Source organism: Gavia stellata, chromosome 1 (genome assembly GCF_030936135.1).
Source record: "Gavia stellata isolate bGavSte3 chromosome 1, bGavSte3.hap2, whole genome shotgun sequence".
NCBI classification, from domain to species: Eukaryota; Metazoa; Chordata; class Aves; order Gaviiformes; family Gaviidae; genus Gavia; species Gavia stellata.
In genome coordinates, this window is record NC_082594.1 from 72,669,064 (window position 1) to 72,683,884 (window position 14,821).

Genomic DNA, 14,821 nt, shown 5'->3' on the forward strand with positions numbered 1-14,821 from the left:
CTATAACCACAGCGTCTCCAAGTGTCAACTCTGTACTCTGTCTCTGTTTATCCCATGCTTGTACCCTTTTCCTCTGCATCCTTTGCAAGGCTTCTGCTATCATACCAGGCCTGTATTTTTCTACACTACATCATTGTGTTAGAGTTGTAAAATGATGATGGTACCATGCAAAGATAAACAAAAGTAAAAACAAATTAGCCACAGACATCTGGGCAGTTGGAAAAATGGTTGTTACAACTAAACCAAGTTTAATTGCATGCTAAAACAAAGTTGCAGGCAGGTCAAAAAAAGTTCAGACAAAGCAAGCCTGAAAAGCCGAAGTCCTCAGGGTTTGCAAGCCCCCCTGCAAGGCTTATGGCCAGTCACTAGTGATGGCAATATGTTCTTACAGGGCTACAGGGTAACAGTGCTGCAAGGGCCAACGATGAACTCTGGTAACACATTAGCTGTCGTGTTACCACCAACCGTTAAATACGGAGGTCTGGGAGTGATGCCCAGCTCAGAAAGTTCCTAGGGTGCTTGTCCACTGAATCTGGGAGTGCAAACCTGGAGATGCCTCACAAAATACCAGTACTGCTTATTATACTGTTTTTCCCAGTCTCTAGTGCTGCCCCTCTCGGAGAGGACTCCAGGCTTGATTAAGCTTTTGCTCTGACCCAGTCTTCATGTGCAGCTGTTGGTCCCACCCTTTTGCCAGAAAGTACTGCCTCTCTAGCAGAGACAGTGGATGTAGGAACATGTGCCCACAGTGAGATGAGGTTCAGTATCTTAGTTTAACCTGTTGCTGAAAGTGGCTTTGATGAGATGGTGGACTATAAACTTGTGTGGCTGAAATACACATACCTGTTCTCATCTGGGCCAGAAGAGCAAGACAGGTAGCTGTGGGCAGAAATGTCACCTCTGCTGCCTTGCCTTGGAAGTTTGACTACTGAGGTAGGCAGCATGCTTATGAATTTCTGTGAAGGTGTGGTGGGAGGCACCAGGAGTTAGCAGGAGAAGCCGGCATCACTGTTGCTTGCCTTCAGCATGCAAAAATTGAGAGTCAAATGTGTCAGTTGTGAGAGTGAGTTAGTCACGAACTTTAAGAAAGGAAAGTAATTTGGGATGCATCCTTCACATATTCAGGCTTTTCTGTATCCATGCAAAATTTGCTTTTAGAAACAGGGGGATTCAGATAAACTTGGCCTGTAGTAACACACCAGTTTTATAAGGCATGTCAGTGCTTGGAGAATTGACAAAACTCTGACATTTAAGCTCATCTTTTTGAGCACTGAGTGCTGCAAGGAACTCAGCACTAACACTTGCCCTTTGTCCCTGCATAGCATTTGTATCTTTTTGTAGTCGTTGCTACCATCCCCGCTGCAGTTGTTATTTTTTTAAATAAACTTTTGAAGCTTACTAAACTACGTCAGTTCTAAAGATTGATTAATACTAGTAGCTGAAAACAAACCAGTAGATTGTGGTTGCAATTATTTGAAAGTTGTTTTTAAAAGCCTTGTACTCCAGAAATCCATGTCCATACCTCTATTTTTCTCTGAATTTTGGACTGAAATGTTTATTACATTTGGTCTATTAGTAGATGAGAGTGAAAGAAAAGAATGTTAGAGCAGAATAAAGTGTTGCACAGTGCATACTGCAGCTACACAAGTACTTGCTACCTTCTCTGTCTGAACAGACCACTTTAATCTGTAGTATGTTGGAGTGAGGAGACATGAACCTTCTCACTAAGTACCTGCAACATTTTTATTTGTCCCCGGGTGTTCACATATTTGGTCATTTTACACATTAAACCGGTCAGAGTTGTAGAAATACCTTTAGCTACTCTTTCCAAACTTTATCTTTGTCTTTTCTGTCTTAGAGCTAGAATCATAATATCCACAAGACAATTATTTTCTATAATAGCTTCTTTGTTCATCACACCTCAACAGAGAATATAGTGTTTCAGTAAGACTGATAGTCAAAGCTGGGAAACCTCATGGAAATTTTCACAAGTAGGGGACAATTGTTGAAATATGATATTCTAATAGAAAGCTGCTGATCTTACATTGGAGAATGATTTGTAATCAAATTTTTAGAAATAGTTCAGTGATACTTGGTCTGATTTCCTCTTACGAGGTCACTTCAAAGACACGCAAGCCACTTATGGTCTATTTTTTTTGTAGGTCGCATACTTTATTTATTCCAGTTTTGCGTTACCGATTTAGGCCTTTTAAGTTCAGCAATGAAATATATCTAAAAATATCACTAAAATGAAACTATCGTTGATGCTGAAGCGTAGAAATGTTGGTTTCTTTGAAGTTACCGTCTTAACCTGTTTTTCTGAAGAGCGTCAGTAGTGTCCTTCCTTGTGACCTGCAATGGGCAGATGGGTGACATTGTGAGACCTCTGAAAAATTACTTTTTAATGTTTTCTGGCTTTGTTGGGAAATTAAATTGTGGCTTCCTTTTCTGAAAGATAGGTGTCTGCAGCAGTACCTTGCCTGTAGCAGAAAAGCTTGGACAAATTAGTGTGTCTCAGACCCTGCCACTTCATTTCCCACTTCCCCTTCTCGTTGGCCTTGATCAGAATAAAACTGCTGTAACTATGTTGTGAAGGGCAAGGAGGATGTGTGTGTGCGTGTGGGAGGGAGGTATGGGGCGCAGGGAGGAACTGGGATAGCACATCTGCGTCCACCGACCCAGAGTAGGCAATGCAAACACAGGGTAACATGGTCCCTTTAGTCACCCCTGAGTCTCCTCTTGCTTCTTTCCAGTGCTTGTGCTCCTGAATAATTTTTGAATGTATAAACATTCTTGAGTATATAAAGGCTGCATCTTGCTCAAGACCCAGTCAGAAATAGGTTTCTTTGCTCTTTCAGTGTCTGTCTTGAGGTGTAGCTAATGGCTGACAGGTGATGAGCAGTATCTTTTGCTCCATTTAGTCCCGAGTCCTACCACTTCCTGAGAAGCAGCTCAGCAGTCCATCCTTCCTCAAACCTACCATCCCTACTCCCTTTTGGCTATCATCTCAGCTCACATCTGCCTTTATCTGGTTGGTGGCGAACCTGGTGTGAAACTCCGTAGTTTCTCCTCACAACTTGGGCAAGAAAGCCAATCAAATGTTGGAATCCTTGGCCGAGATCCTAGGAATCTGGGCAGGGTTTTCTGAATGAGTTTGAAGTCTTCGACAGGGCTAGCAAAGTGGGGTCTGCATGCTGTCTAAATAGATTTTCAAGGACAGTATTTTCAGAAACTGGCAAGACATTGGCAAGACATTGAAGCAGCACACACACGCACCCTCTGCCCACCCCCCCCCACCCCCCCCCCCCCTTGTATCTTACAAGGTGATCTTACTGTTAACCCACAGGGCAGGATTGGCATGAAAAAGGATTCCTTTCACTGGGACAGCTATCCCATTGAGGCGTTGAAATGGGAGCAGTGGTGGGAAGTGTAGACTGTTGTTGGCCTTTGTGGAGTTGGATGCTTACGCTTCCAAACTGCCAGCATCCCACCACTTGTTTACATGACTCCAGAAAGGGATCCAGGAAAGAGCCTTGCAGCCAGCATCTTGGCCCACAACAACCCTCTGTTCCATTGATTTAGAAAGATCAGGGTAAACAAACAAATAATTTTATTTTCCAGGAAGAAGAAATGAAAGCAGCACAAAGGAATCAGATATCTGGAACCAAAAAGGAATTATTTCATTTGAAAACACATCCAGTATCGTGGCCATTAGGCATAGTCTTGGCATGCACTGTGTAAGAAAAAAAAGATACGTGGATCAGAAATACATGCGCAAACCACAGTTCACAAGTACAGAACAAATGTTGATAGAGAAATATGCATGAGCGGATTTGTATTAGTAGCATAAGATTCCAGTTCTCCTATGTCGCCTAAATCCTGGTAATAACCTTTGTGGAACATTACTCCCACACTAACATTTATTGTAAATTTCCTATATACTTGACAGTGTTTCATTTCCTGAGTCAATTAGTAATGTCTTACTGAAAACACGTAAGTTAGAGCAAGAATTCATGTGCTTCTGGTTTGTCCTCTGATGATGCAATGTTTTTTAATTTATGTAAACGTTTTAAACAGTAAGCACAGGAATCGCAGCAAGTCAGATCAGTGCCACGTAAAAATAAAGAGTGCCTGGGAGATTTTTCCGGTGCGCCTGTGCCCTAATGGAGTTTTCCTTCCATGTGGGAAAATGTAGTGTAAGGAAAGTAAATGAATGGTTAGTCTGTGACCCTGGAGTGCAGTCCTGTTGTACAGGTGAAGCTCATCGTAATCCAGTGGTTTCAGAGCAGAATGAGAGATCCCATCAAACACATAGAGGACAGTGCTAACTGGTTGTTGTTGTTTTGACCAGAATACACTGGTTTTAACTAGTGCTACCTTAGTCTGTGAAGTGGATGAGTATTACAGGCAAATAGATCAGATAGTTCCCTAGACTTTTTGTCGTAATCCAAGCTTGACCAAAACTTCTGATTACAGATCTAGTTTCAGTGCTTTTATCACTCTGTGTCTTCTGTGGCCCACCTCTCTCACTGCCTGTATGTTGGAGAATATTTTACTGCCATCCGTCTGTAATCAACAGCAATATGAAATCTTTAGCAAATGTTAAGGTGTGTCTAGTTAATCTCAATTTCGGGTCATAAACTGTTGGGTGATTTTTTGGGTTTTCTGCCTTTGTTCCGCCACCCCACCCTTTCCTGCAGCAGGAGGAGCTCAGAGAGAGGGTTAAACTCTTTGTTTTTTCCAGTTAGAGCAATGCTGTTTCTGCATTGTGAGCATCATGGTTATGATGAAAGAAGGCTTTAGAAAAGGTAGGCTTCAGGAAGGGTGTCCAAAGGACCATCTAATTCAGAAATGTGTTTCCAATCCAAACTCCTCAACAGAAAATACGTCCCCTCTTCTCCATGTCTGAATAGGTAGCATGAGAACCCCAGGTCATGAGGAGCAAAGCCATCCCATGCACAGGAAACTTCACCACAATGTACCCAGCACATTTCTTCTAAAGAGGGCAAAGATTAATTTAAAGACCATTTGTAAGCTGTTTCAATTTCTGTTGGTAAAACAGTGGAGGAGGCTGAGATGGTTGGACTTCAAACCGCTCTGTAGCAAGACGTCATTTTCCATGTCATTATGCTGTGCTCCATTTGATAAAAGCTGTTCTGTAAAGTGAAACAGAGCTGTGTTTTTTCTTTTTTAGTTAGCAAAGGTGTGTGTTACAAATGCTTGCTTCCACCTGTGGGTGTGCATATTTTTGTGCTCACAGAAGGAGTACTGAAGAAATAGAAGTGTTGGATGACAAGTGAAATTAAAAAAATCTCATTAAGTTAAGAAGAATGCTAATTGTATTTCAGTTGTGAATATAGACAAGTAGTCTTAATTTGCACACAGAACTAAGTGGCCTAAATTGCAGTTTCCTATTAAAAGTACTCAAATATATTAAAGAGGTAAAATTAGGTTTTTAGATTAATTGAGTTTGCTGAAGTTCATAGGGAAAAGGATTAAGAAGAAAGTTTGTGACTTACAGATTTGTCTATAAGTAAGTAGGAGAGGGTGGACAGGAAAGCAAAGAGAAAGCAAGCTACTTTCCACTGCTGAAATGGCCTTTTATCTACATATCACCGAAAGGTTGCATTTGGGGATTTCCATGCTGCACAAATACATTAATTGTATCTTGTGGTAGTTTATTTAATTTTCTTGTGGAAGACTTTTCCCTGTTCTTGCTGAGGTCCCCCACTTGCTCAGAATCCTGAGGAGGGCTTCAGAGAGTTACAAGAAGGCTCTTCAGGGCAAACTTATTTTTTTGTCCTTGGTAATCAAGATTCTGGTCAGTGAGGAGGGGGATGTTGAACCAGCTTGAGAGGGGAACCTAAACTTAAAGGGCAGACTGAGAGGGGGATATACAGCCTCTTTGTGGAGCTGATGGACTAGCAGCTGCCGAGCATGTTCTTGGTGGGGAAGTCATTGCCGCCAGAGACAAAGGTCCATAATGGATGCTGGCACCACTTACTTTCTTTTGCCTTCCCAGGGGGCATGGTAAGCGGGATGTCCTAGATCATGGGGTAACTAAAGGGGAGTGAAACTCTGTTGTCAGCCATGGATCTGCAGTAGACGTAGTCTGTGTTGCTGCCCCCATGAGTTTGGCTGGAAGGAAGGATCTGACTCAAGGTGTCAGCTCATGACTCTGAGTTTTCCTGTTGTGATCTATGTGAGATTCAGGACATTAATTAAATGAGACAGAAGAGTGAAGCGCTCATGAGACTGTAAAAAAATAGCTCTTAATCAGCGTTGGTCTTAGTAGGCTTTTGCTGGGAGCTGCTGTCCTTGAGCTGGTGTTCTGCTCTTGGTCTGCCTCTGCAGCTATGAGTGATAGGGTTGGTCCAGACCTTCACCTCAGACCCTGAAGCAGGGTCAGTAAAGTTCCTTGCATTGTCTTCGAAACAGCTGTTGGAGATGGGATGCTGGAATTGCTGGAAGATTGGTCTCGAGCCAGCATGGCAAATCTTGTTTTACTACCAAGGTTTTCTATGGTTGTAGTTAAAAAAATAAGAAAAAAAGAAAAAAAAATCTGTCTAGTAGGTATACTAGAGAAGGTTATGGAAGGCAACATAATCATACCTTAGCAGAGTCTGGTATTTCATCTTTTCCATTATTTTGTCCACAGTGATACAGTTAATAAGATGTTAGCTGGAAACTTGGCCATGTTCCAGATCCAAAATATTTACTGTTTCAGGCAGAATTAATTTCCACTTTTTTGATCACTCAGTGTATTGCTAAAACATTTTCAATCTGAGTACAAGAAACTTTTTAAAAAGAAGTTATCTGAAGTATCCAGTTGGCTGGAGGAGCCCTTTTGATATTTCAAAATGGATTGTTCAGGAACCGGAACCCTAATTTATAAGGTCCAGAGAGTGGACCTCACAGTCCAGAGAGTGGTAAAACTAATTGCAGTTCCGTAAGTACCCCACAACTACTTTTTCACTCCCCCTTGGAGATGATGGTAAACTTTTAGCAGGATTGCATTCCCAGACATTTTTTTTAATGCATTAGAGAAGCTGTTATACTCTGCCTTTCTCTATTACTCTCTATTACTCACAGGCTGCCCAGGGAGGTGGTGGAGTCACCATCACTGGAGGTGTTCAAGGAACGTGTGGACGTGGCATTGTGGGACATGGTTTAGTGGGCATGGTGGTGTTGAGTTGATGGTTGGACTTGATGATCTTACAGGTCTTTTCCAACCTTAGTGATTCTGTGATTCTGTGATGTATCTAACATTTAGCGTTCCACTGCTGTTGCATTTTCTGCTTTGGCATGCTTCTTTTACCTCTTTACCTTTAGTTGTAGGAAATTACAGTCTCAAAGTAGATTTTAATTTGGACTATAATTGGAGTAGCCTCTTTCTCCTGCTTCTTGATGTGTGAATTGGAAAAATCCTCTTTCTTACAATTGTGTAATGAGTGTCAAAATAGTAGGCGTTAGGGTGAAAAAAGGTTTGATCTCAGCTGACACGTTTGTTACAAGGTGTAGTTTGGTAGGAGGTTTTTTTTTTCAAGAAGGGAACAGACCAAAGCACTTTGCCAAAACAATTGTGGAGATGAGGAGAATATTAGCTTGTAGTTGTACAAGCCAGTCATCAAGGGATTATTTTGAGGCTGAGATGATCATCGTTTTTGCTTGAGATCTTGCAAGCAGTCAGAGTGAGACCAAATGTCTGAAAGTTTCAAGCCCGCAAAGATGTGAGGCCATGCAGCTGAGCAGAGTGGCATTTGCTTCCCATGGACAACTGCCGGGACTGAAGGTAGCAGGCCAGAAGTGGCATCTGATGAAAATATTTTCTTTGAGTCATGTGCTTTTATGCTAATAGAGCACCAAATAAATATTCACATAACAAAAGGGAGGCTTGTTCAGAAGCCTTTTCTGCACAATGGGAATGACCATTACTGGTATTGGGGATCAACAACAGCTTTTCATACTGCTTTTGAAGCCACAGTTGAAAACTGGGCTTGCAGCAAAACTTCATGAAGTGCAAAGCTGCACATATTGCCAGCATCCATTGTCTGCAGTATTAGTAAGGGCAAAGCCAAAGGCTATGTGTAAGTGCATCATGCCATCTTCGAGATGGGATTTGCCTGGACATGAATTACATCAGCCTCTGGGATTGCTGGCTGCAGGAGTGGTACCAGTCTTTGGTACCATCTAAGGAATCTATCTGGTGTGTTAATACTACCTTTAATTTGGTAGGAATCCTACCTCCATTGATTTCTATCAAAACATGATTGTAAAGTTGTAATGATTGAAAAGGTTGTGATTCAAGAGAGTGGTCACAGCACCTGTTGTCTGGGTCTGTCAGGCTATGCAGTGAATAGAGGCAAGTCATCCCTGCCTGAGCTAGCACAACTGTGGGAAGGATCCAGTTTTCCCAGCTGCAGCATTAGGCCTAAGCTAGTCATCTAAATTCTTTCTATAATTAGAGAGAGAGAGAGGTATCTTCATGGGGTGATTCATGCCACCTACCTTGGAAAATGGTGACTCATTCTCTGGAAGTGCCTATGTCTCACCGATGATCATATAGAGAACCTAGGCAGTGAGTTGAGATCAGATACCTGCCTCCTATGCAGTTTAGGTGAGATAAAACCCTTTCCATAAGTGATAAGAGCTCATACCTATGTTCTTAAGCAGTCTTGGGTAATTGGTGGAGCAGGCAATTAAATCAAAAAGCTCAGACTGGACTTCCCCATCTCTTTTATTGTAGTATGGCATACTTGGGAGGTCTTAAAAGGCATATCCTATTAATGCAAATGTACTTGAATGAGATGGTACCACTAGCAAATATAAACCTTCAGTTAACTGGCAGCAGATTTAAAAATAATTCACTTTTCCCATATGCTTATTGCTAGCTGTTCATAGAAGCCGACCTCACATAGTAATTTCACCCAATGGAGAAAGAGCCCTACATCCTGATCTTTTGAACTTCTGTGTTTTGACACAGGATCTTTTCCTCTGACAGTGGTGATGATAACTCTTCCAAACAGCAAAATTTTGAAAGTTTAACTATAGAAAAGCAAGTGTAGTAACAAATGCTGTCTCATACTCAACATATCTTATACATTCCTTTTTCTTAATAGCACCAAGCCTTTCAGTAAACATATTAACATGTGTTTCTTACAGCCATGCTACCCACTCACCAAATGCTGACCTGAAGTCAGTCCTTTTCAGCATAAACTTATTTCATTGTGCTCCTGCTCTGACTGGCTATTGCTATGACTAGTGCTGGGTAAGGTCTGGCAGACGATCATACTCTTTTTCTATTTTCAGTAAACTTTAATGTGAGAGCTAGTAATCAGAAGTTAAATTTACAGTTAATCTGGGAATAGTACCTGCTCTTTGTTTGTGATTTATGCTGTATAAAAGGATTGATTATTTATGCTGATTTTTTTGTTAATTTTTTAGATGTGGAGTTAACTGATGTTGTGATATGCAAAATCCTTCCACACATGAGGAAAATAGCCCTCTGTAAGTATGATCAGTGTAAGTAAATTAAAAATGTATCATTATGTGAGAAATTGATGTTGCAATTTAAATGAATAGTTGAGAACTGAGAGCGCCTTGGAAAATTATTATGCTCAGTAATATTTAAATAAAGATAGTTTTAAAACAAAGAAAATACCTGACCCTGTTTTAACTTCTCAAGGACTGACCCTTTTTAAGGATGTCAGCAACTACAGAGATTGTAGTTGAAATACAATTGGACTCTTTAACCTAACTGTACCTATGTTAGTCATTCTCTAATAAGGTGTTTGTAGGATTTGGGGGAAGGGGCTATGGCATCCTGCCTAAATCTCTGCGAGCACATTCTGTAGGTGTTCTGTTTCATTAGGCAATTAGGTTTAATGGACTTACAAACCATTAAATGTCACATTACATAAAGAACAAACCAAGGAAAACCTATTGCTGAAAGAAGGGAAAAAAGTTAGTAGGATGGAAAAACTTGGAAACTGGCAAAGAATTTTGATGGAAGTTTTATTTGCCCAAATCTTAGGACATTCAGTACTGAGAAAGACTGGTGATTCACTAGCCACTTAACCACTTGTACAAAACCAGCTGGACACAGTCCTAAGCAACGTGCTCTAGGTGACCCTGCTTTTGAGCAGGGGGGTTGGATTAGATGAACTCCAGATATCCCTTCCAACCTCAACTATTCTGTGATTCCGTATGAATTGGAAAACTGCCTGCTTTAATTTTTGGCTGTCATAAATTATATCTATAAGCAGAGTGTTTGTATGCTGCCACGGGATTTCAAAGCTTTTGGGGATGGGACGTTCAGAGCTCTCAGTTTCTGCTTCTTCCACTCAAGAATTCACTTTTTTCCTATTTGGAATTTACTTACGACATGTTGTATAAAACTGATTTGAATCACTGAGGCAAATTGTTAGTTCTGAGTAGCAACAGACTGGTCCATCTGGTGGACATGACCCAAATTCCTTCCTCCCTAGAATAAGCTCCCCATTTAAAATCTCATTCCTAAGTTCATAGATGAACTAGATGGCCAGAGTTGTGTTCAATTCAGTTGTCTTAGATGCTTAACTTGCACCTGAATGTTAGATGTCCAGTGAACCAGTGCTAGTTAAGAAGATGCTTGAGTTCCCTGTGGAGAGAGGGAGATTCTTTTGAAATCCTCCAGAGGGAGATGCTGACTAGTTAAATTTAGAGACTTAAGTTAGGCAGGTTGAATGTTCCTTTGAAGGCCTTCAGACAGTTCTAAAATGCCTATTTAAAACACAAGTAAAAGCTGGGTGTTTTGTTTAATTAAAATGCATCTTGCCCATTGTTAGGTCCCTCAATCTAAGAGGAAGTAGTCACTGTATTGCTACCTTCCAGGTTTATCAGATTTTGCTCCTAATCTCACTTGCTAGTGGGGGTTATAATAGTAATTATAATAATAATTCCTTTCATAATAGTATGAAAGGAATACAAAAGTTCCATAACTGCAGTGCTAATGTGGCTGACAGAAGGAACATTAAAATTTATCAGCCAAACCAAAAGCACCATATTTAACAATGTAACCAGATTTTCTATAGGCTGTGTGCTTCTTTCTGAGCATAACGTTTCACTTTATAGGCATCATGAAGGGAAGAACAACTGTCATGGATGTCTGTAAACCAATAAAGTGTAGGGTGAAGGAAAAGCACAGACACTGCCATGTGCCACATCAGCAGGCATCCCCCTTTTGCTTTTTCTTTCCGTCACCATTCCACAATTTTAGCCTTTCTCTGGCCTAGTAGGTTTTATTTATAGTTTTCAATATCCCTTTCTCATGGCAGTAGAGGCTGGAACGAAGCAGTGTGCTGACACTAACAACATTTCTTGCCCTTTTGTTCTGCATTCTGCGACCCATTGTCCCTTTGTCCTTATCCCTTGTCCTACCTCTGCAGACAGAGGCCCCATCTGACGAATTTACTTGTGCTCCCCAGGGATTATGAAAACCAGGAAACTTCATTAAGGATGGTTTAATAACTTAGACAAAGGAGAAGAGCAGCTGGTCTGTTAACAAGTCTTTCTCAACCCCCATTCTCTGCCAGAAGAGCCTTTCTTACATGTGGTACAGTCTTCAACAATTTGCAGTAAAATGCTACAGATGTACAGGTCATGCAAATTGAGTTACTGTGCATTGGATCTGCCTTGAGCGTTTTATTTGAATGACCTGAGGCAATTTTATGGCAGTAGGTTTGCTGCTGTTACAAAGAACAGTAGCTGATAGTGGCCTAAAATTTTGGTGTATGTTTTTCCTTTATTTCTTAGTGTGGTAATGTTAGAGGAATAGCAATTGGAGACAACCGGCTGCACTCTGCTACTCTGTAAAACAAACATCAGTAAAGCCAAGCAGCAAGAAAAGAAGGGTTCTTCATGACAAAATGACAGCAAGAGAACACAGTCCCCGCCATGGTGCAAAATCCCGCACTGTGCAACGGGCCTCCACCATTGATGTCACCTCTGACATGCTAGGCCTTTCACTAGCAGGTATGTACCTTCATGTCAGCTATTGCTCTGTTGCTTCTTTCAGAATTTGCCTTGTGCTAACATTGTTTTTTCTTTTAATTGCTAGAAGATTTAGATGTGTCTGGTTATCTGGAGGGAATGAGATAAAGGAATTATACTAAAAAATTAAAAAATCTTAAACTTACCATTTTTAAAATAAACAAAACATTAAAATTGGAGAGGGAGGGAAAAAAAGAAATTAAACTAGATTTTGTGCAGTTATGTTTATCAGTCAAAAATAAGCAACAGTGGGAGAAAACAACAAAACAATGTCAAGGTCTAGGAAGAGTCTTGGCAACCTCCTTGTTTGACATTGTATAAAATTTTCTAGAGAGTTTAGGGAGCTGAGAATTATCTCCCTCCTCTTTTATGGTGAGTAAATTAGGATTGTAACCCCCAGAGGCTTGCTTTGATTAGTCAGAGAGACAGGTGCTTTCAAACTTCTCCCTATTTCCTGATCACAGATGAGACATACCTGATTTATTACTTCGGAGTTAATAGTGGCTCAGACACTAAGTTGCTTTAATCCTGTTTTTTTCTACTGAGATTGGGCATTTAATATTCCCATATTCCATATAATCTTGCATAGTTTTACATATTTTAACATGTTTGGTAAAACGAGATCATCTTGGGTTTTTCGAATAATTTTTGATACCAAAGATTAGCTAGCAAATATTTTAAATACCAGTCATCGCTCGTTGAATTAAAAACATCAATTTTTTCTGTAAATTTCGATTTCTTTCTCTGTATGACTGCAACTTCAGGAAGGGATTCACATGACAGCAATGTTTGGCTAATTTTGTGTTAATTTTTCTGATTTACAGGAAACGTTCAGGATCCAGATGAACCAATTTTAGAGTTCAGTTTAGGTAGGCTTAGTGATTTTTATGCTAATTTTGATGATACATGCTATTGAGTATGTGTGCAGATTTTTAATTGTTGATTTTGAAGTGCCCTTCATATAGTGAGGATTGAGACTTTGCTTTGATTTTTATGGATATGTGGTACAGTTTTGTTGCTGCCTGTACAGTATCTTTTGATAAGCAGCCAGCAGTTTGATTTTTGTGATGTTTTAATTACAGACTTTTAAAAAACATCTGTCCTATAAAATTTTAAATGTTTACTATGTGAATGTTACTTTTAAATGTTTATTTTGTTTATGTGAAGATACAGTGAAACTGTCTTCAGTCTCAGTATATCAGCAGTTCAGGTCTTCAAGCAAATGGAAGATTTGCTGGAAACACCATTTTAAGACAGAATATTTTCTAAAAGTTGCCAGCTATTACACATACCTTCTTTCCTGTGGTCTTTGCTGATAATGTGATAATATGAAATGGAAGTGACCTAATTTCTGGAATGCTTAAATTTGGACAAGAAGCTTCTGACCTCACTTGAAGAATAAGTAAAAAATATTTTCCTCGTGAAAATTCAGTCCACATTTTCAACTGCAGCATGTTTTTCTTGGCTTAATAGTGGACTAATGTTTGGAAGGTTATGCCTTTAGCAGTATGTTTGAAATGAAAAATTAGAAATCTTTCTCAGATATATGTAATTGTGTTATGAATAATGATCTTAAGAATTCCTTAGAGCTGAATAAGGTACTTTAAATATTTTCAGATAAATTAAAAATACCTAGAACTGCAAAGCTGTTCAGTGTACATTTGAACATTTTGCTTGCCCAAGTAGATTTCAGAATTAACTTTCTGCATCTAGCTGAAGCAGTCAGACCACACTGCAGTTACCTGTATCTAGCTAGCTAGAATTTGGCTCTGAAGTTTAATGTCATTGTGTAGAGTCACTCACTGAAATTTTTGCTAGTTGTTTCCTGCTCACCATAGTCCCTTCCCAGCAGTTAAACTCACAATAACATTTTAGAGGAAATAAATTACTCTCCTTTTACAATTACAAGGTAGTTCTCCTCATAGTAGTGCTGCTTGATCAACATTCAAGCACTTCTGTTGGTTCTCCATGGCAAAATGCCGTTTGTTAATGGGCTTAATGAAGCGTGACTTCGAATCAAATGCAGCCATGCTCATGAGATTCCCTGAGGAAAACCTATGCATGTATGCTCTTCTAATGAGCTGTGCCAGGGGGGTGGATAGGCAGGTGTTCGAAGAGAACAAGTTTAAATTACAGGTCTACAGCTTGGAGCCAGGCTGATCTGATTGCATGTTTACTGTTTGCATGCACAAAGGTGAGTGATGTCTGCATTTATAGTGTGGCGGTAGAATGAATATTAGGTCCTTCATGGCTTTATTGCTCAGGGTATATAATATGCTTTTATAAAAATGTAGAGTCTTACAGCACTATGAAGAAGATCTTGAATCTAAATTTATTTATCTATTGCATACCTAAAGCTTGCAGTGAGCTGCTAACTCCATCGCTAGATCGAAAACCAAATAGTTTTGTAGCAGTGAGCGTAACTACACCTCCTCAGGCATTCTGGACGAAACATGCACAGACAGAAATTATTGAGGTAAGTGGTGAGGTACTCCTGGATTAGATTTAAAATTGAAGCTAACACAAGAAGCATTTCTTCCTAACAAATATCACGCATTAATTTTTGCCTTTTTTGTGTATGATTGCAGGGAACAAGTAATCCTATCTTTCTAAGCAGCATTGCCTTTTTCCAAGACTCTCTTATCAATCAAATGACACAAATCAAACTCTCCGTGTACGACGTCAAAGATAGATCTCAGGGAACAGTAAGTTTTCTTCATTCTGGTGCCTCCTCAGTCAGTGTGGAGCAAGGAAACGAGGGGCAAGGAGATAAAACCAGTAACTTCTGTGG

General features: G+C 40.0%; 1 protein-coding gene across 3 annotated transcripts in view; it reads left to right on the forward strand.

The window, feature by feature from the left end:
- Window positions 1-14,821, forward strand: part of INPP4A (inositol polyphosphate-4-phosphatase type I A) — an 81,928-nt gene that overhangs the window by 18,036 nt on the left and 49,071 nt on the right. For all 3 annotated transcript variants that reach the window (XM_059823578.1, XM_059823581.1, XM_059823588.1), the window contains exons 2-6: window positions 9,445-9,507; window positions 11,794-12,012; window positions 12,855-12,899; window positions 14,388-14,506; window positions 14,619-14,735. In XM_059823578.1, the coding sequence (XP_059679561.1) occupies window positions 11,907-12,012; window positions 12,855-12,899; window positions 14,388-14,506; window positions 14,619-14,735 (387 nt within the window). In that variant the 5' untranslated portion in view covers window positions 9,445-9,507; window positions 11,794-11,906. The remainder of the gene's footprint in view (window positions 1-9,444; window positions 9,508-11,793; window positions 12,013-12,854; window positions 12,900-14,387; window positions 14,507-14,618; window positions 14,736-14,821) is intronic.